This window comes from Lycorma delicatula, chromosome 3, assembly GCF_047948215.1.
Source record: "Lycorma delicatula isolate Av1 chromosome 3, ASM4794821v1, whole genome shotgun sequence".
Classification (NCBI taxonomy): domain Eukaryota; kingdom Metazoa; phylum Arthropoda; class Insecta; order Hemiptera; family Fulgoridae; genus Lycorma; species Lycorma delicatula.
Genome location: NC_134457.1, coordinates 36,709,590 through 36,730,986, shown reverse-complemented (window position 1 = coordinate 36,730,986; position 21,397 = coordinate 36,709,590). Strand labels below are relative to the sequence as shown.

General features: G+C 29.4%; 2 protein-coding genes across 2 annotated transcripts in view; one reads left to right on the top strand and one right to left on the bottom strand.

The window, feature by feature from the left end:
* The window catches only part of mi (cyclin E-interacting protein minus), a 33,840-nt gene extending 18,080 nt beyond the window's left edge, over window positions 1-15,760 (bottom strand). The window contains exons 1-2 of the mRNA XM_075359641.1: window positions 15,397-15,760; window positions 8,271-8,513 (exon numbers count right to left, since the gene is read on the bottom strand). Coding sequence (XP_075215756.1) covers window positions 8,271-8,513; window positions 15,397-15,454 — 301 coding nt within the window. The 5' untranslated portion in view covers window positions 15,455-15,760. The remainder of the gene's footprint in view (window positions 1-8,270; window positions 8,514-15,396) is intronic.
* Window positions 15,761-16,385: 625 nt separating this feature from the next.
* Window positions 16,386-21,397, top strand: part of LOC142321504 (uncharacterized) — a 44,750-nt gene continuing 39,738 nt past the window's right edge. The window contains exon 1 of the mRNA XM_075359640.1: window positions 16,386-16,593. The gene's annotated coding sequence lies outside the window, so the exon portion shown is untranslated. The remainder of the gene's footprint in view (window positions 16,594-21,397) is intronic.

The window sequence follows — 21,397 nt, the reverse complement described above, 5'->3', positions numbered from 1 at the left end:
TTAAATCCAAATTCTTTACAATCAAATTCTGTTATATTTGATTCATAATATAGTCTGTATATTTGTAAAAATGAACAATAAAAATGTTAAAATCTTAAATATATAAAATGGATAATATTAATTACAAGCTGTGAATCTCTAATTAAACAACCATTATCTACTAAAGGTAACAGATATGAAGTGATAAAGAAAAGATATAAATAAAATTAACTACCTTGAACTGTTAATTATAGATCATAGAACTAATTACAAAGAAAAAAAAATGTTTACATAATAAAACTGTAAAGCAATGATAAAAACAATTTCTAGTATTAATGCCTTTTTATACATTTACAAACAATAATGCACTGAAAGATTTGGCTTTATAAATAAATAAATGTTAAAACTTACATTAATAAAAATTATATCCATCCTAATACTTAGAATGTAAAATAAGAAAATACTTTGTAAAAGAAATAAGTTTTTTATTCAGAAAAAGCAGATGGTGAGTAGGAATTGAAAAAAAGTACTTTGAACCTGGGAATTAAACATTACTTTTGAAACAACTAGTGATACAGATATATCACATTTTCTGTAGTCAAAATTACTTCCTATTCAGAGGATTTCCATTTCCCCTTCCAGACAGACAGGTCTGCTACGCCTTAGCAGACTGTAACAGCCTGAACTGTAGTAGCTGGATTTAAACTAATTTAATTTTAAGAGCCATGAGGGAGGCAATTAACATAAAATTAGATTCCATCTAACTATTCCTTTAATTATACAAAGGATAATAAAACACAATAACAATGCCGATGATAGTCAGAGATAATAATTTCATTTTGGATAGTCTATTCTCTGAATATCACAATTATGGGAATTATCATAATTCTCATTCATAAACTATTATTAACTCTTAAGTATTAAACAATAACTATTGGCTCTTAAAACGAATTAGATAAATTATCACACGTTTACTCCTTTACGAATTAGGCATTCAGTTCAAATTATCATATCTTATCTTACCCTATGTAAAAAATTATTCTTACAGGAGAAAAAATTAATATCTTTATTTAAATGTTAGTCATATGCTTACTTAAATATAATTGTTTAAAATAAAAAATAAAAATTACATCTACACTTTAATATTACGTAAATATAAAAATGTATTAGTATTAATTCTTTAATAAGAAATTAATTAGTCCTACTCAGCTTACTCCCTTAATAGAACAAAAAATCAATTAATTGAAAATAAAGGAAAAATTGGGCTAAGGTTATTAATTTGTACGCTAACAAAATAACAAAACATCAAGAAACATAAAAATAATTTGTAATATTATATGGTAGCTTATTAATGGTACATATTAATTTTTTAAGTTAAGTAAGTTTAGAAGGGCTGATAACTAGCTCTACATAACAAGATATTACACTTTCCCCTATATCTGATTATGAGCTTCTTTTGAAAGAATAATTTACAAGAATTCTGATATCCTAGGTATGAAGTGAAATTAAAAAAAATCACCATTAGTTACATTCCTGGAGTTTGTGACTATGCTGGATGTAGGTAAATTATGCACTGATACTCTGTATGATTACTTCGTAATCATGGGAAATATTAACCAAATGAAAACCATAATTTTTCACTACCCTTAATTGTGTCATAATTCACATATAACCCCTTTCCCTGCATCAAATAACAGTCTAAAATGAATACAAGATTGTCACAAAACTTGGGTACTAATAAGTTACACTACAACTACTCAAATAACAAATCAACTGCTGGAACAGATTGCTCTCCGTAGAGGCCAACTCTCTATTCACCACTGCCTGCTTTTCTGTGGTGTGCCAATGCAAACATACATTCAGGGGTACACATATGGAAAAATCACCAGCAACACTAAGTTATAAATTACAGAGATTGAAGCCTACAGTCAGACTATTGCATGTTTTGCACCTTAATACTACTTTATTCTAATTAAAGTAAGTTGTTATTAGTTCTACTAATTACATAAATAATGTTTCCTTTTAGTTATTGTAAAAGATACTTCACTACATTGTTTATATTACAACAGAACCTTCTGTTTTTCAATGCCCACTCATCAAATAATAAGCATGAAATCTAGGGGAAAAGAACAGCTGTGAATAATGCTGAACTTCCCTGGTATTTGCATACAGCTCAAAATTTAACCGCCACCAAGTGGTAGGGTTACGTTTTTACCCTAAACATTTATTAATTTTTAAATATTTGTAAATTTTTTAACAGAGGCTTCCTTTCTTTGTTTAGCTAATCTATCTATTTCAAATAACTATAATAAACAATTATATGAAATTAAAAAAAAAAATATTAGATTTAAAATATGTATATTAGAGAAATTTTCTTTCTACTTCTGTCATATACTTGTATAAAAGAAATGTAAATGTCTAAATAGTAAAAGCACATTCAAGTCTGGACGTAATTTAATATTTATATAAAACTAAAATACTATTATTAATACTTTGAAACAACCTGCTTTAATGAAAATGCTAAGTAAAGAAGCATTTAGCTACGTGAAGAATTGATCTGCATTTGTATGTCAACTTTGATTCAAATAAAACACCTGGATATCTAAAACAGTCAATTCTTTTTGAATGTTTACTGGATATTTCATAATAAAAAACTGAATTTTCAGTTTTGTAAACATCACTACAAACATTTTGAAAAATTAAAACACAATTTGTTCTTTTTTGATAACCATTCAACTAACTCATTATGTTGACTTACAGTCATACAGTTTCTGGTTCATTACCAATTAAATATCCTCAAATCATCAGCGTATAGCAATGCCAAAGAGTTTTTGACACTCAATTTACATTATAATTAAAAATTATAAAGAACAATGGTCTCAGCTTTGAACATTGTGGTACACCCTGACTGTGCATCAAAACGATGAAACCGGAAGCCCTTGCAAGATATACTGAGCATGATTTATCAAACAGGATTGGAAAAAACCTCACTAAATCATCTGATAAACCAAACTGTTTCAACTTTTGGTGGAGAAAAAGTTGCCAAGTTAAAAGCTTTTGAAAAATTTGTGTGTAGAAACACAGACCTTCGGTGTCATTTGCAAAGTTCAGTTGCGAGCAATCACTGAAATACTACAAAAATTGTAATAATTAGATAGCACACCTTCCAAAAAAATCTGTGCTGCTTTGACAGAATTTTTATTTAACCAAGAAAAATCACAGTGCATATAACAATTGCATAAATATTTTTTCTGGAAGGAATAAAAATATCACTGCTGTATGGTTAGAAATATCTGACTTTATATCTTTTTAAAAAATATGGACAATTATAATAAACTTCCATAATTTTTTTAAAATTTAATAAAGTGCAAATATAAATTAAATAAAAAGGTTTTTCTGGTGCATCCTGATCCCTATAGGGGAAGGGAAGACACCTGACTTGTGACGATCCTGGTTGCCACACTACCCTCCATTCCTAGCCCTGATGAGCTTTACTGGAGGTCGTCTTTTCGATCTTCTAAACTTGATAACATACACAGTCATCAGTTTGGTTTCTGTAAGGATGCCACTAATACAAACACCTCAGCAGACAATTATTCCATCAGTGTATTTACACAACCTTATCACCTTCGTATGGCATTTTACAACCTCGACCAACTTTCATAACTTATAACCCTCAACTATCAAATTAATCGATTCACGGAAGCGTGATCCCTGTGCCTTCCTCTAACACCAAAGGTTTCATACAAATATTCTTCCTAAACTTCAATTAGACTATGCACTCAGATTATACTGGATTGAGTCTTTATACAGAAAAATACTATCCAACAGAACAAGTGTTGATCACAATGAAAATTTTGTCTTACAACTCAATTTACTCAAAGTCTTCTTGATTTACTCAAAAATCAAGAAACAGATTCACAAATTTAACAAGTCTTTAATGAAAACATGCCATACCTCTCTTTTTTCTGGTCTGCTTTAGTATAGAGGTCAATGCCTACACTCTCCCACACTGCAGCTCCATCACAAAGTTCTTCACACATCCATCTCATCCTAATAGTGAATACCTCAGCTAACCAGGGCTCGACGCCAAAACACCTATCTTGGCAAATTAAGCACCCAGGTGGGCCCCTAGCCACCTGGGTTATTGTTCTATCTATACATCTATAACAGCATTAGACCTCCTTAGCCATCCTCCACAGGGCTAAAAATCTAGGAAGCCAGCAACTGTTCTGATCCCTATCAGTTTTCCAATTAATCTGCAGATCAAACCAGAACTGTTGATTGAGTCGCAAGATCCCTAACTATTTTGGTACATTTAACTTTATACCTGAGGAAAACATAAAAGACATGCATCATCAATGGTCCTACACTCCGAACATAAGCCTGAATTAATCAAACCAAATCTAGCCAACCTATCTCAAAAAGCATCACGTCCAGAAAGAAACAATATGCCAACTGGGGGAAATTCACCTATCTACCTGCATACTTCTCACATCAGGAAAAAGCATATAGTATGGTGTACCATACTATATGCTTTGAATTGTCCGATGCTAATACATATTGAACGATTCAGTCCAAGTGACCTGCCATAAATATAAACCTTGGTCATCAATTTCTTTTATGCATCCAGAGGTAAGTTAGCCTACCTTCTTAGCATCAAAATGTAATTAGTGGTCAGTTGCATGGAAATTAATGAGTTTAATATCAGAAATAACAAGGACCACCTCTCGACATCAATCACAGATAACAATAGGGGACACTGGACTCTCAACAAAATATTTCCACAATATTTGTACCTCATTCGATCAGCCCAGACAGGCACAACATACAGCATTACAACTTTGCATACACCCTTGTATAGAATACGCATGATTCTGAAATTAAGCTCCTAATTGGGGTGAACTGCTCTCAGGACAGCGAAGAAGGCAGGCCTTTTTTGGCAACATATTGAAAGTGCTCCTTGAATACCTCTAGATTAATGGTGCAACAAGAATACTTCTACAAGCCTTACATATACACAAGGCACAAAATACAGCTCAAATGAACATTTACAAGCTAAATTTCAGATAGGCGTCACAATATTTAAAATTGACAAATGAAACGGAAATTCAAGAAATTTCAGAAACTACTGTGTGGAAACTACTATCAGGCACTGTTACTTTATATCATATGTCCTACCACAGATTATAAATAAGTAGCAAAAGCTATAGAAACAGACTTTCCATCATCACAGATCCTCCTCCAATTTCTCACCTTAATCTGTCGTAAGCAGAATGTTAATTATGCTTACTCCTATCCTTCACAAATTAATATATATCTAATGACCTAGAAGATGAAACATGTTTCTTTTCTATTTTAATTTTTAACATAAAAAGTTTTTTATTTGAAATATCTGATAAAGTAGCGATCAATATGAAAGCCCTCATATAAAAAACAAAAAAAAATATTAAAAGCAGTGAATGTTACAATTTTTATTATTGATAATGATTTGTTATACTGCTATGATGCTTAACTGCAAATTCAAGGTAAAACTGCAAATTCATACATACAGTAAAATCCCAGTAATCTGAACTCAGGGTAACCGAAACCCTGGTTATCTGAAACATCTATATTTAAATAATCTTTACACCATTTGTAGAGTGGAGGGATAAAATTCAGAGTTTGGTTTGAGAAGATTGGAAATGCAGTCCCCCCATAACATTTTATAAAATAAGAACTAAGGCTGAAGCTTCTGAGGACAACATGGCTTTTTTTGTAAGCAAAAATAAGGCCATAAGGACTGGGGTCTAGGGATTTCTCTTTCTAGGGGATCTCTTAGCTCGAGAAGCGAGTATTCAAAACTACAAGTGCAGTAAAATTTTACACTGTTATCTTACATAAGTTAGAATGAGTTTTTCAAAATTTTAAAGGCATAAAGAAAAAATATGAGACGAGTACTTACTTTCATATATTTATCTAGTACTGTTTAACCAGTTAAGTCTTCTTACATAAAAAAAAAAAAAACAGTTCTTTAATTATCCCAAAAATAATTTCTACAAGCTAACCATTTTAAATCTTACTGCTAAATAACAGTAGCAAATATATTTTGCAATTAATGAAACAGAATCTTTAACTTATCAAAATTTGCAAACAAAATTTTACTAAGTATGTAACATACTTTGTGTTGACACTAACTATACAACATTTCATATAATTGTGTCAACGTTTCAAATGATTCTCCCATGACTTAGGGCAATAAATTAAGTATTATAGAGAATTCAAATTAAAGGTTTAATAAAAAAAAACCTTAATCAAAATCAGTGGGATCATCTAGCAGAAATGGTTTGGGAAAATTTCAACCCTGACCAAAATAAAAAATTTTTAATAGTAATTTGTAATTTTCAACAGATAGTTGGAATGGATTACAAAATGGATCACTGCTGCAATGAATCTCATTATTGGAAATAACATAATGGTAAAAGTCATTCACATATTACTAAAAGCAAAAATAATACACTAAATTGTGAATACAACTTTCCTTTTTTTCTCTTATTAAAAAAAAAAAAAAAAGCTTCTAACAAATTGAATTTTCCTAGCAAAAATAAATAAACTTTTTCGGAATATCAAAAATACAGTCAATCCAATTATCACGAGCAGTTTACCAAAGATGCTTCTTGGAAAAAATAAACTTTTAAAAACTTATAGAGAAGCTAAAAATTTTAAGTTTTTTCATTGTTCTGTGATAGGTTTTATTCCTTCATTCATTTACTACTTGAATATGTGCTTGTCTTGAATATGATAATGCTGTACTAAGTTCAATGTGGACATGATAAGAAAAAAGTTCATTGTGTACTATTACTATGCTACACAAACTAAGAAGTTCAATTAAAATAAAGTGTTTTCAATCACTAAAACAACCAATCATGCATGCATCTTATTTAATAAAACAATCAATCATGCATGCATCTTATTTAAAAAAAAAAAATCTGAAAGAATAATATGCACAATTTATTAATTTTTTTAAAAATGTTTATATATCTTTCTTGTTATCATGCACAATATTTTTACACACAGTAATAATGATAGTGAAAATTTGAAATATGTTAGTATGAATATTTTGAATAAAATTCTGGACAATACATTCATTACATTATTAAATATTACTTTTGGATCAACCATGATTTTGCTACAATTTTGGGCTATCTGCGATCCTCTTCCTGGTTATTATTACGGATAATCAGTAGTTAACAGTATATTTTTAATGTTTGCTGTATAAATCCAATCATGAATTTAAAATGGGAACATAAAGTAAATATTTGATGTACATATAAGTACAATAATTTTATTCAAATAACAACGACAAATACTATTTTGGTCTGTTAAAATTATCTATTTTTATTGTCTTTCAATGAAACCTTTTTTTTATCGAATTTTCTCACAGAGAAACTGTTACACTTTTGTGGGTCTATTTTAACATGTAATGCTGATATCGAACTATTTATAGAATATCAGCATCTTTTTGATTTAACTATCAAAGGAATAACTAAAGAGAAATGTTACCGTAACTTTTCTGGAGTTAATCTAGCATCCATTAGAGAATTCCTAATTTTGATCAATCAACTCAGACCATCTTAAAATCTTTAAAAATAAACGCATAAAGCATTAATTTATTTTAAATAATGCAAAATTAATTAGTTAAAATAAAACAAGCAATGCAACAATTAAACTATCTAGAATATAAGACCACTTTTCAGGTTCCGTTACATCATATCCATTATACAGCAATGTGTAAAAATAAATAATAAATGGTAGGTATATTTTTAAAAAAATCTTAAAGGAATTTAATGCACTTCAAAATGTATAAGACAAGGCAACACAGTAATGAAATGTAGTGTGTGTGTATGTTACTGGGCAAGATGTTAAGCAACACTGACCTAGCATAATGGTTAAAAATCTGTATTTTAGAATAAGGGACCCTCAAATTGAATAAATTTTGTCTTTCATGCAATTTTTTCATTTCCTTAGATTAGGTAAAGAGATTTTGTGAGATCTTTAACACCAGCTGCTTTTGTTGACATTAAGCTACTAGGGAATGTCAGCATGAAATCATATATAAGAATGATCATATCTATTTACCTGGTACAGCTCATGTGATTTAACTAAGTCTTAATTATGGGAGTAAATAGGAAAAGGCTGATAACAAGTTGCTTAAATTTAATTATTAGGTGAAATAAAACTTTAGGAGTAACAAAAGAAATTTTCTACATATATACTCGACATTAACAAAAAGAAATGAATTAATCAATTACCTTTTGTTGCACTCCATTCAAAATTTGTATAGTTCTCTTTTAAGCAATGAAGAATTTCTCCAGCATCATACTGTGAAACAGTCACAGCAGGAGGTGGTGGAACACCTGTTAAAACAGTATGCAGATGTTCAACCAATATTTGCTCTTCACTTTTTTCTTGAATAGAAGATGAATCATTCTGAGATAATAGCTCACAATTTTCTATTGCACAACTGACAGTATTCTCATGTATGACCTTTACTTCTGTAAATAAATAATACAAAGAAACTGAACACTGACAACGCAGAGAAATACACAGTACCAGAATTCAGGTAGTTTCTTTGAAGAGTACTATAAATTTAACATTTCTAAAAAATTAAACAATAACAGTCTATTTTCATTTCAAAGGTAGTTTTATTCAGATAAAAAACTTAGCATTTTATTTTGACTAGAATATATGTACTGATACTGAGTTAATTTCTATTGAGCAAGAGATCCTAAGTATCCACAAATGGATTAAATCAACATGCAAATAAAAAAATAAAATTAATTTCTTTTGTAATGGGGAATCCTTGTATAAACTTGGCCTTTGGAGTTGAGAATATAACTGACTGGTAGATAAAAAAAGTCCCAAAAGTCCAAGTCATGAAATCAATGTCGTATACTTTAACACAGTAATACACATATACATGGCATTAAAATATAATTATACAACTATTTCTTAAATCGTATTTGAACCAAACAACTCAATGCAAATGATAAATAAAGATGTTAAAATTATTGTTTTTGTTACAACCAATATAGTGCTAGCTTTTCTACATAAAAAAATCATTATAATAATTACTACCAATCATTAAAAAATAAAATTACTGTTGTAGGGAATAATGAAAAGTTGATATCACAATTGAAATCTATTTTTTTATTCAGAAAAAGTTTATAAAAACTCATTTTGTCTAAAATATAGACTAAGAACTAAAACTCCAACATATGGTAGTATCTTCTTGAATCTATCAGAATGGATTTTAGTACATTACTTTCTTAGAGACTACATAATTAACTGCATTATTCTCAAGACTGTTTCTTGTTTATGGGTTGTACAAAATACTAAACCAATGCCTATTACCTATTGGGTAAAACCAAACTCCTCTTACTCCCCCTGAAATTTAACATACATCTAGATCAGGTTTTTAAGTAAATATAAATAATCTTGCATACGAGGGCTGAAAATAAAGTAATGAGACTGGTTCAGAAAAAAAGCTTTTTATTTACAATTCAATTACACATGGACTCTAATCATTCCATTAATCATCGAAGGTCACATGGACCTTCGAAATAGTTCCCTTGGAATGCCACGCAACACTTCACTGTTGCCACGCAACAGTTTTCCCACTCTTCACAGCAGTGTTGGAACTCAAAAACCAGAATATCCTTCAAATGGTTGGTTTCATTTTTTTAAAATGTTTTCTACTGTTCCAAAATGGTGTCCTTTGAGGTGTTTTTTTAAAGTCGGGTATAGATAAAAGTCGCAGGGACTCAAGTCAGGTGAATAAGATGCAGGAATATTTTTTTCTTTGCTAAAAACACATTGAGAGTGCAGTGTGAAAGGTGCATTATGATGCAGCATGTAGTTGTCTTTGAAGCTGGTCTCACGCGGGCAACACTTTTCTGCAGTCTTTCAAGAATTTTTTGGTAAACATATTGACTTATAGTCTGTCCTGTAGGCAAAAACTCCTTATGGACAATAGCATTACTATCTAAGAAACAAATTAGCATGGTTTTGATTTTTGATTTGTCACTTTTGCTTTTTTGGGACATGGTAAGTTTGAAGTGTGCCACTCCCTGCTCTGGTGTTTTGTTTCTGGGTCGTACTCAAATATCCAAGATACATCACCAGTAATAAATTTTTTTAGAAAATCAGATGAGTTTCAATTCATCCTAGAAGATTGTGGCACACTTCCACTCTGTTGTTTTTCTATCTACAGTGAAGTTCTTTGGGACCAATTTTGCAAAAACTTTTTTCAGGTCCAATTCGTTTGTCAAACTTTGATGGACTGTGATATGGTTCAAATTCAATTGTTCTGCAATCATTCTGACAGTTAACTGCCGGTCATACAGTATCAAGTCTCTGATTTGCTCAACATTGTCATCACTTTTTGACATTAACGATCTTCCAGAGCATGGATCATTTGCAACTGATTCCCGGCCATCTGAAAATGCTTTATACCACCTAAATACTTGGGCTCATGACAGAGTGTCATCTTCATATGCCCTTTTCAATTTTGAAAAAGTTTCAGTAGCATTCTCATAGAGTTTAACACAAAACTTGATTGCAAAACGATGTTCATAATTAAAATCATTTATTTTTGTAACGCACAACAAAAACTCGTTTCATGAAGTTTGTTTACAACTCACATGGTAACAATAGACTAAAAATATTAATACCTAATATAAATCAGCTGTTCATATAACCATATGTTTACTAGTAACTTTACAGTGTTGCCACTTTGGCTGTCAGAAAACTAATCTCATTTTATTTACAGACCTCGTATATAAGTCTCAGACTTCAGTACATTTTTATGAAGTCTTCCGTGTTAAAATGTTTTTAAATTCATAAGGAAAGCACTTTGGCTAAGAAACATTTAATTTTTCAATTTTTATTCCTAAAGATTAATGAATCCCAAACCTTTCATAAACATTCTGATAGTATAGTGCCAATAAACTGCCATTATTTCTACTAATTTTCACAAACAGAAATGAATGTTAAATAATAGAAATTAATCTGGATCGTCACATACTATCACCTACTTTGGTCATTCAAGAATTTAATCCAAAAAAATTTTCACATTTTATATAATCTTTTTTTGTCATTAGTTTGGCTGGTTTCATGCCTTTCACCACTCCTTTCAATTTTAAGTTGAAATTTAGTTTTTCCAAAAATTTAAAGATTTGTAGGTTAATCTATAATCCTTAACTAAAAGTTAGCCTACTACTAACCTCTCACAACAGCATAGGATAGTCAATCAAACTTTCATTTTTGTGAAGGGATAACAATCTCTATGTTAAATATTATGTTATTGGTCAGGTGATAAAAATCTGTTCTGGTGAAGCCTTTGTCAATCCAGAATACATTGGCATTCAGAACAGCAACACCCTTTGTGATCTTACAGCATTTATTTTGATAGATCTGTAAAACTTCTTTAGAATTTCATAATAAGCTTCTGACATTATTGGGATTCCAGGTTTCATAAGTTGTCAGCAAAATCCTTCTGCAGTTTTCCAACAATATAACTGTAATTTTTTGGTTTGATATGGCCTTCTTCAGCAAATTAGAAGATAGTGCCTTTCTGAATTTCCAGCCACAATCCACAATTACTCACAGTATTACCCCATATATTATTATTACCTTATACATAATACAATCTTGAATATTGATGGACTTTAGTGATGCTAAGTGCTTTGTTTTGTTTTTAATTAGAATCTGTTTTTATTAATTCTCGATGGGTGTTGTGTTGGGATCCCCCCTTTTTACTGTTTTCATTAGGTAGAGTAATTCAGCTCAATTGGTATGGTCTTCCTTAAGACTATAGGCTAGGTTTAATTATGTTAGCGAAATACACCAATAGGAAAGCCATTTGTGGCATCCTGACTGAGGCAACTGAAACTGGAAGATGTCCATTGCTGAAGTGTTGAAGAAGACCCCCGGTAAAGCCCCTAAGGGCTAGGTATAGAGGGGGTGGAGTTGTGACCGCAACCACTATGGAGGGTTTTTCCCCTTTGGGATCAGAATGATGCTATGTCCACCCACTGGGTTGGTCTAGTGGTGAATGCGTCATTACAATTCAGCTGATTTTAAACACAAAGAGTTCTAATGTTCAAATCCTGGTAAAAGTGGTTACTTTTATATGGATTTGAACGCTAGATCATGGGTACTGGTGATTTTTGGTGGGTGGGTTTCAATTAACCACACATCTCAGGAATTGTCAACTTAAGACTGTACAAGACTACACTTCATTTACATTCATACATATCATCCTCTGAAGTAATACCTTATGGTGGTTCTGGAGGCTATATAGAGAAAGAGTGATGGTATGTCCTTCTTGCAAAGATCAAACAATGTCATACACTTTAGTTGGTAGGAGCAATATAAAAGGTTCTATATTTAGTTGACTGCTGCTTTACTAGCATGAAACAGATTAGGAAAAATAAACAATTTTATAGACAGCTGGTAGATACTGTGCGTGTCTTGGTTTTTATGGCAAACTGGAAATCTGAACAACACAGTTCACAAAATGGCTGACAGAAATGGATAAAAGTGTTGTGTAATTCAAAGTTATCTTTTGATAAGTGTAAATAAACTACGAAATCAAACTCCCGTTAACTTCCATAAATTGTTTTTGTCAATAATTCTATAAACACTGATATTAAAAATGTAATTATTTATCTACTCTCATAATAAAAACGTAAAATTTCTTTTGGACATTGTCAATTAACTTATATCTATATGAACATTAGAATATTATGTAGTAAAATCTTCCCCTTTTTGGTACTGCAATCTCTTTAAGTTTTGGTTTCCTCCTATAAGCACCTACAATTGTTACTACTGTTTCTGTCCAAAGCCTGAGTTCTCCAGTTCTTCACTTTTTCTACATAAATAATCCACATGGTATGAATCCATCTGACAATGTAGTCTAACTCTTTTATGTACCTCCTTTAAGCTTTAAATTAATGCTTTGTTTGATATACTATCTGCATGGATAATATTTTTACCCATCACAATCATTATATTTATTATTATTATTATTATTACAACTTTGCACATGATTCTATATAAATATTTTTAAAGATAAGATGGAAGAAACAATAAGTGAAAGAATGTCAAACCTTTGCCAGGAACAGAACCCAAGACCAGCTAATCTAGAAGCCAGCACACTAACCACATTACACCAATTGGTCAACATATCAGTTTTTTCTATTATGACATCTGTTTGCATATAAAAATTGTACAATTGTTTATTATACCATCTCAGCCATATATCACTTTGAATTACACCAAATATAATCTATTTTCTTTCTAAAGACTTAATAGATGTTCATTGTTTTTAGTTTTTGTTAATGTTTAACACAGAAAGATTAAAAAGGGCAACTAGTGTTCACATACAGTAACTTTTCTTGACTGACTTTTTAAGGCCAATATAACATTCGCCATAGCTGTTCACTTTACGTTTTATAATAGAATCTGTGAAATTAACAGGAGACCTCAAATATACAGATTCCTTCCTAGGCAGTATAACTCTAACTGATGTTTATTTTTGTTCTTTGATGCAACCATTATTGTAATCTTGCTATTATCATAAGAATTATTATAATAGCAAAATCTTCAGTAGTAATATAAACCTCTGACGTAACAGGTATTAGTTCATTCACAATATCTAACTTATCAGCAAGTTGAAAAAGAGACAAACTGTGAATCCAAGATAAACTAAATAACTTGTATAATTTTAAATTAATATAATAAAATCCTAGCCATCGTCATTCACACAATTTTTTTTTAAATTTCTTTAGCAACTAAATTTCTTCTGTTGCCTTGTGCACATGAGATATCAGATTATGGGATTGCTTAAGATTATAATCAGCTTAGTTTAAAAACATGTTGACAACATCGAAAACAATATATAAAAACTTATACTCAGATAACAATTTTTCAAATTTTATTTAATTTCAATTATTTACAGACTATTTCTATATTAAACAAAAAAAAATTATCAATCTGATGGTTTTAATCCCAAGAAATTATTGCTCTATAGTTGACACAATATAGAAATTTTTTTCAACTGGATATTGCTCATTTGATCAATATCTGCTTCCCTGAATGTTAATTTATTTAACTGGTTGGTTCATAATATAAGCAAATCATGGGTGGAATGGAATTTTATCGATGCTATTTTTTGTTCCAGTTGGGTTTGATGATCATGTCAAAATATTAAGTGTATTATAATAAATGATTAAGAAGTGTATTATTTTTGTTATTAAATAAATAGTCTTTGTCAAGTCATTACAATTTTTCCCATCATAACCACAGGTCTCTAAACTTTTCATATTAATTTTTGTTTTTTCCAAAGAAAACTTATAATACCATAGAGTAAAATAAAAAAAATACCATGGAGTAAAATAAAAAAAAATACCATAGAGTATAATTTTATGGGGGGAAATGATCTTAGAGAAAATATTATAACCTATTTAAAATGTGGTTACCCTTAAAATTGATTCTGGAATATTTTCTAAAAACAAGGTTAAATTTGACAATATATTCGTTACCAATAAAAAAACTTACCATCAACTTACTGTAAGACAAGACCTATGATAAAGTTGAATAGACAATACGGTATAATAAGCTAATAATGAGTCATTCCATTAAGCATCTCATGATACAATTGGATAGACTGTGGATACATTTTAGAAGTTTTATATTTTCATCATAGAATAAAATTTATAAGTAATTTTCCTTAATCTGGTTATTTATAGGCAATCATATTAAAACAAAAATCAAAATAGAGTTTTCCAACAAGCAAAATTGAGTTTTTCAATCACATTTACTGTTTGCTACATTTTTCAAATTTATTTTTTTACTATGTAGAAATTTATGAAAGTTGCAATTTTAACTACAAACTCAATTTTTTTACCAATATTGAATTGTTCCATGATCCACATTATTAACTTTTACATTATACTGTTTTCAGTTTAAAACAATTTTAAAGCAAATTATTATCATATATCTTTTAGATAATATAATTCTTATTGCTTCCTAAAATTTATAGGGTGCTAATTATAAAAAATATTATCTAGTAACATTACATTAAATGATTTGTAATTACCACCTAATTTAAGTTCTATGTTACTGCTTATATTTTAAAATTTATTTACCTTTTCTTAAATCAATAATGTTAAATGAAATTAATAATAATGTTGTCTTTTAATGAGACCTTTAGTAATTTAGTCAATTCAACAATAAGGGTTTTATATATAATTTTTTCTGAAAAACTGCTTAAATTTTTTCATGAAGGCACATTCACGTACAATCAAGTAATTAATAATTTGAATTCATAGAAAAACAATGCAAAATTATATGGAGTAAACTTTTTGAACTTACCAAGTGGCTCATGATTTTCTTCATCAGATTCAAACATCAATGGGGAATTACAAGACATAATTAATACTATATAATAACTTATTTCACAAATGCTGTTGTTTAGTCATGTTGATTTATTACGATCGACAAAAAGATGCACAATTTCAAAAACTCACACGAATACACTAAGGGTAATACTTTATAACCTTAAATATTTAAAAAACATTGGTTAGTACTGAAAAACCAAAAAGTAAAAACAACGTAGGCCTAAATTTTAATAATAAACATAAACTAACAAATTGCTTTTAAAGTAACTATATAGTCTAACAGGAAGAAATAAGTACAAAAAAAAAATGATAATAAAATAACAAAAACCTAAGATCAACCAAACATTTCAAATAATTGCAACTGACACTAACAGCGATAGTTTGCGATATACCAAAGAGGTATATAAATAAATTTTGATTAGTTCAACGAGTAATATTTTCACGGAAAAAGAATGTTGAAAAGCCCCTAATTAAGCATTAAAAATAATAAATAATCAGATAATAAGCTAAATAAAGTATGTAATATTAAAAAATATATTATTTACATATTTTTATTACAGTTCTCACATCTTTCGTGTTTAAGATAGGACGTAAAACTGAAAAACGCCTAATAAAGAATAAAAATCGTTCAATATTTTAACTAATGAGATTAGTTAAAGTTAGAAGTTACACATTATAAGTTAGTTATTATAAGTTATAAGTTACAAATTATAAATTTAATTAATTAAAAAAAACTAATGAATTTATTTCATTTCAATAAACTGGAAACTTTTGGTCAATGAATAAAGTTAAATAGTTAAAATAGATATTTGGAGTACTCTATTTGATGATAATTGTTTTCTTTATTTTATTTAATACTATTTTATAGAAAAAAGTTTATATATGAACATTATTTTCTCATCTGTGGTTGGCAGATTGTAAAAATTTGCGGGAAAATATCTAACCTATATGTAACATTATAAATTGATAATTCATGTATGAGCAGTAGTACTAAGGTTTTGATTTTTAATATTTCAGACATTTTACTAGTAATACATTGCCATATTCGAATTGGAATCTACTAATATACTCAATCGACTGATTGATCGTAGGTTAATTGTATTCCAGTAACTTTATGTGTTAAACAATTTATTTCAACTCAAATGCAAGGTGATTGGATGTAACAAAGGAGGTATGAACTGAACTTTGATTGAACATGTTTCATAGTCTAATAATTATCTGTATCGTTATGTGTATTTATGAGGAAAATAGCTGTACTATCTGTTATAAGGAAAAGTTTTCAAGAATATGATTTTTTAGAAGAAAGTGTAAACTATTTTTTGTGACTCATAAATTTGTATGTGTAGAAAGAAGTATGTATACTAAGAACATGCTGTGGTAATTTTCAGCAGTTGATGAGACTATATTGACTTTCATATTCTTTATTCTTATTAGGTATTGATTCAGAGGATGAGATGAATGACAGTTTTTGTAGTGTGTGAAAATGTTATGCCTGACCGGGATTCGAACCCGGAACCTCCGGACTTTCTTTTTTGATTAACTAAATAATTCAGTTATTCCTGAAATTTGGCTGAGAACTTATTTTTTAAAAAAAATATTTATTTAGGCTGAAAGCAAACAAATTGGAATTACATTTACCCTACAGTTGATAAATTAATTTATAATCATTGATAGATCAGTTTGACAAAAGGTATTTTTTTTATAAAATAATTAAAATAACTCTACAAAAGAGAATATTTTTACTTGAAAGTATAGTATTCTCTAAACTTTTTGAAGTTTTTGTTCAGTATTATTACTTGTCTTAAAGTGATTAAGAAATCCATTTAGTATGAAACAGTATGTTTCCACAATGTTGTTTTTTTTTTTTTGTATTGTGGAATATGCTAAAATTTAGGATATTTTCATTTTTATGTTTGAGATATCTATATTATATATAAATGGACATCATTACATTTGTAGTTTTGTTACTCTTCTGATGGTAAAATATGTTGTAGTTTCTCCTTGGTGAATCAGAAAGAAGCTGATAATAAGGTCCAATGTATATTTCACAAAATTGTTTAAATTATTTAAAGGGTTATTATAAAGTAATGTTTCTGGGCATTTTCATCTGTTATTCTGTTCTTACACAATCTGTTGTAGTTGAACAGCCCATGTTCTCTTGTTTTAGCATCAAATATTCTAGCAATTGAACTGTAAATAAATTAAATATCTTCTGTCAGCACTTTTATGAATCTAAATAATAAAAAATATTTTATAAGAATTTTACCCTCTTCTCATTATTATAATTGCATTGTTTTGTGACAGTTTGTTTCACTCACAAAACAAGTTGTGAAATGGGAAATTTATTCCATTACAGGTTTTATGTTTACTCAGGTGTAGTTGAATTTTGTATAGTGATAGATTAACTAAAGTTTTACAACCATGAAGCCAGTCAGTGCAAAGTACTTAAAAAAATGAACGTGGATATTTTAAAGCTTATTTCTTTAGAACTTATTCACATACTTCATACAAATAAATTAGGAACTTTTTATAATATCTTAAAGGAAAAATTCTCTGATTTGTTAAAATTTACTTGTTATAGTTTGAAAAAGACATTATTATTTCCTTTGCTGAATATTATTATCTTTAATTCATTTTTTAAAAATGAGGTGATCTAAAAAAATTTCACTAATGAGCTTTGTGGCTCATAAGCCAGTTTTCATTTTATTCTGTATAGTATTAATTTTAAACGTATTATTTCAATCTAAATAAGTAAAAAGTCACCAAATATGAATGTGTATTCATATCTAGTGGATAAAAATTTATTTATTAGCTCAAATTGGTAAAAACAGACTAATACCAGTCATAGTATTTTATAAGATAAAGGGAAAAGATGTGACAATTTATTATTTCTTTGAGGGAAGCAAGAGAGAAATGCATATAATGTATTTTTGAAAAGTGGGTTTTCTTGAGATCAGCACAAGATTCCTGGGTAATACACTGTGCAAGGTGCCTGAATAGTTTGTTGTCTTCCAACACTTATCCTAGCATCTTTTCCTTGCTTGACCTCTTGATCATTTTATTTTTTCATTTAGAAGTTACAGTTTGAAATTTCCCTATCCCCATTTTATACTGATATCTAAATTGTTTTGATCTGTTTTTTCTAACTTTATTTTCCAAGTCCTAAGTCTCTTTCTCACCTCTTCATTTCTGTTCCTATTCCCATTTGCTAGCCTGAATTTTCTTCCTTCTCTCTGATTCGTCATCCATGCTTCTGTTGTATACAAAAGTATAGATAAAAAGTAAATGTTGCCTAAAATTTCTTTACATTGATCTAGTACTTTGTTGTCTTTATTAAGCTCCTTGTAGTTAGATCTTTTAAGATAGAAACTAATATACTAAAAGGCAAATTTTTTTTGTTATTCTTGAAAAAATTCTTTATAATGGTCAAAGTAAATGGTTTTGCCGATATAGCCAAGGGTATCAGAACATAATTAATGTTTTGATACCCTTGGCTGTATATTTGCCCTGTATATTTATGAACTGCTGGTATGTTAAGAAAAATAAATGAATGTTTCAATCAAAGAATTTTAAAGTTTGAAACAGAAATATGATATGACCAGCTTCATCATTGAGGTTGGCCCCAAGGATGATAGAGAATTGTTGTGAAATAAGTTCTTAAAAATATTTTTCTTTTTAAAATACAATAAAATTTTACTTTTTAATAACAAACCAAAATTTGTTTTGATTGTTAATGAACAAGAACACAGCAAATTTTTAATTATTTTCTAAATAGTAATAAGTACATCCAAGGAAAATATAAGGGAATCTCTAGTAATGTCTAGTAATCTCTAGTCAATTCCTTGTCAAATCAATAAGCATCACAACTTTACCAGTTTCAACAAAATTCACAGGATTGATCATATCTATAAAGTGATGCAAAAAAATATTTTCAGTCACTTCCCCTGTAACCTCCCCCAGCTTAAAAAAGTGAAAAATTGCAAAAAGCAAGGTTCCGGTAATTACAAAAAAATAATTTTCCTCAGCTATTATAAGAGCTAGAGAGTTCAGTTTGGTGTCATTTTAAAGCTCTTGGAATGGACTGATATGTTAAGCTCTTGGAATGATATGTTATATCACTTGCCAAGATTTTGTGATGCTAATAGTTCAATGTAACAAAAAACATTATTTAACCTTGAATATATCCAAAAGTGTATTCTTTAAAAATTTGAAAAAAAAACTTTTTGCTTCCTAATGTGTTGTACATGTGGTAAACATTTCATAATGGAATTGCAATGTGATCATGCTGCAATAAAATAATGAACTTGTACACCTAGTATCCACTTAACTGCAATTTGTACAGCTTCCAAAGATATTTACTGAAGAATTACACAGTGTACACTTATTTTTACAACTTCTGGTTGGTATTGTCCACTTGCTTTGAGAGGTTATAAACTCTTCCTGTTGGCTTTACCCTGAGATCTCTCTTGTTTTTTGTTTAGCCTCCGGAACCACCATAAGGTACATTATGTCAGAGGATGATATGTATGAATGTAAATGAAGTGTAGTTTGGTACAGCCTCAGGTCGACTATTCCTGAGATGGTAGTTAATTAAAATCCAACCACTAAAGAACACCGGTATCCATGATCTAGTATTCAAATCCATATAAAAGTTACTGCCTTTACTAGAATTTGTACCTTAGAACTTGTACTAAGGTACAAATTCCTCGACTTTGAAATCAGCTGATTTGTGATGATGAGTTCACCACTAGACCAACTTGGTGGAGTACCCTGGCATCGATTTTTGAAATAACATCACTCCTATATACATTAAGAATATCCTCAAAGTCCAGGTAGTGGAAGGAAGGTGAAGATCCATGTGGATGTAAGAATTTCATCTTCACTATTTGATTTTCCTCATTTGACTAGAACACACCCTAACCACCAGTGTCCATCATATCTGCTGATCAAGAACCCAACCATTTCTGTGAATTCAATATCTCAATATATGTTGTGCCTGGTATTGTTGAGTTGTTAGAAAATGAAAACACCCTCACTTGTACCTGATTCTTGTTCAGTGGAACAAAAGAGTTGAGTTTCTGAGTACCTGGTGTAGTTCTGCTATCATTGCCCTACTCTTTCAAGGTTCTTCTTCTCATTTATGCTTTTCAGTTATACTGTAATGGAAATGTGTCCATTTGCTCAGTCATACAACTGTCATGGAGTCATGTTCTAGTCATTGTAGGTCATTTGAAGACTGCTCTAGCTGCAAGTCTTTTAACCCCACCTCTTCAATTACACCAAAATGAGCTCTGTATCTCTTATAGGAACTGAGAAATTTATTCTTTTGTAATTACCCTAACCTTGCATTTTGCAATGTTTTTTAATTTTTTTTTACGGTGTCCTATGCAAAAAAAATTGTTTTGCATCACTTCATGAGTAGAGCCAAACTTGCAAATTTTATTTGAATTACTGGACATGAATCTGAGAAGTGCATTTATTTTTGTTGATTTGATATGAAATTATCCTAATGTATTATATTTATAATGTAATAAAATTATAAATATTTCATGAATTTCATAAGCTGTTGCAGAATAAAATAATTTTTTTTAAATTTTTGTTATAACTGTATACTATATTTAATAATTATATTTGGGTTTATTTTATAATTTATTACTAAACACTTTTTTAAGATCTTCAGTCTTTGTATTTGACATAATATATGTACATCTTCAGTCATAATATTAGTATAACTGATTCCATATTGAGATTGTAACTATGCATCATAATAATGTAAAATAAAATCAATAAATATACTTTATTGGCATGTTTGTAGTGTACAATTTAAAAGGTAAATATTAAACATGGCTATTGACCTATCAATCATATCTTTTAATTTTTCGGCTGTTACTGAGACTTTGTGTTCATTTCAAAACTATAAAGGGGATTTGCTAATTACAGAATTCTATTTATTTATAATTTTTGGCAAATAATTT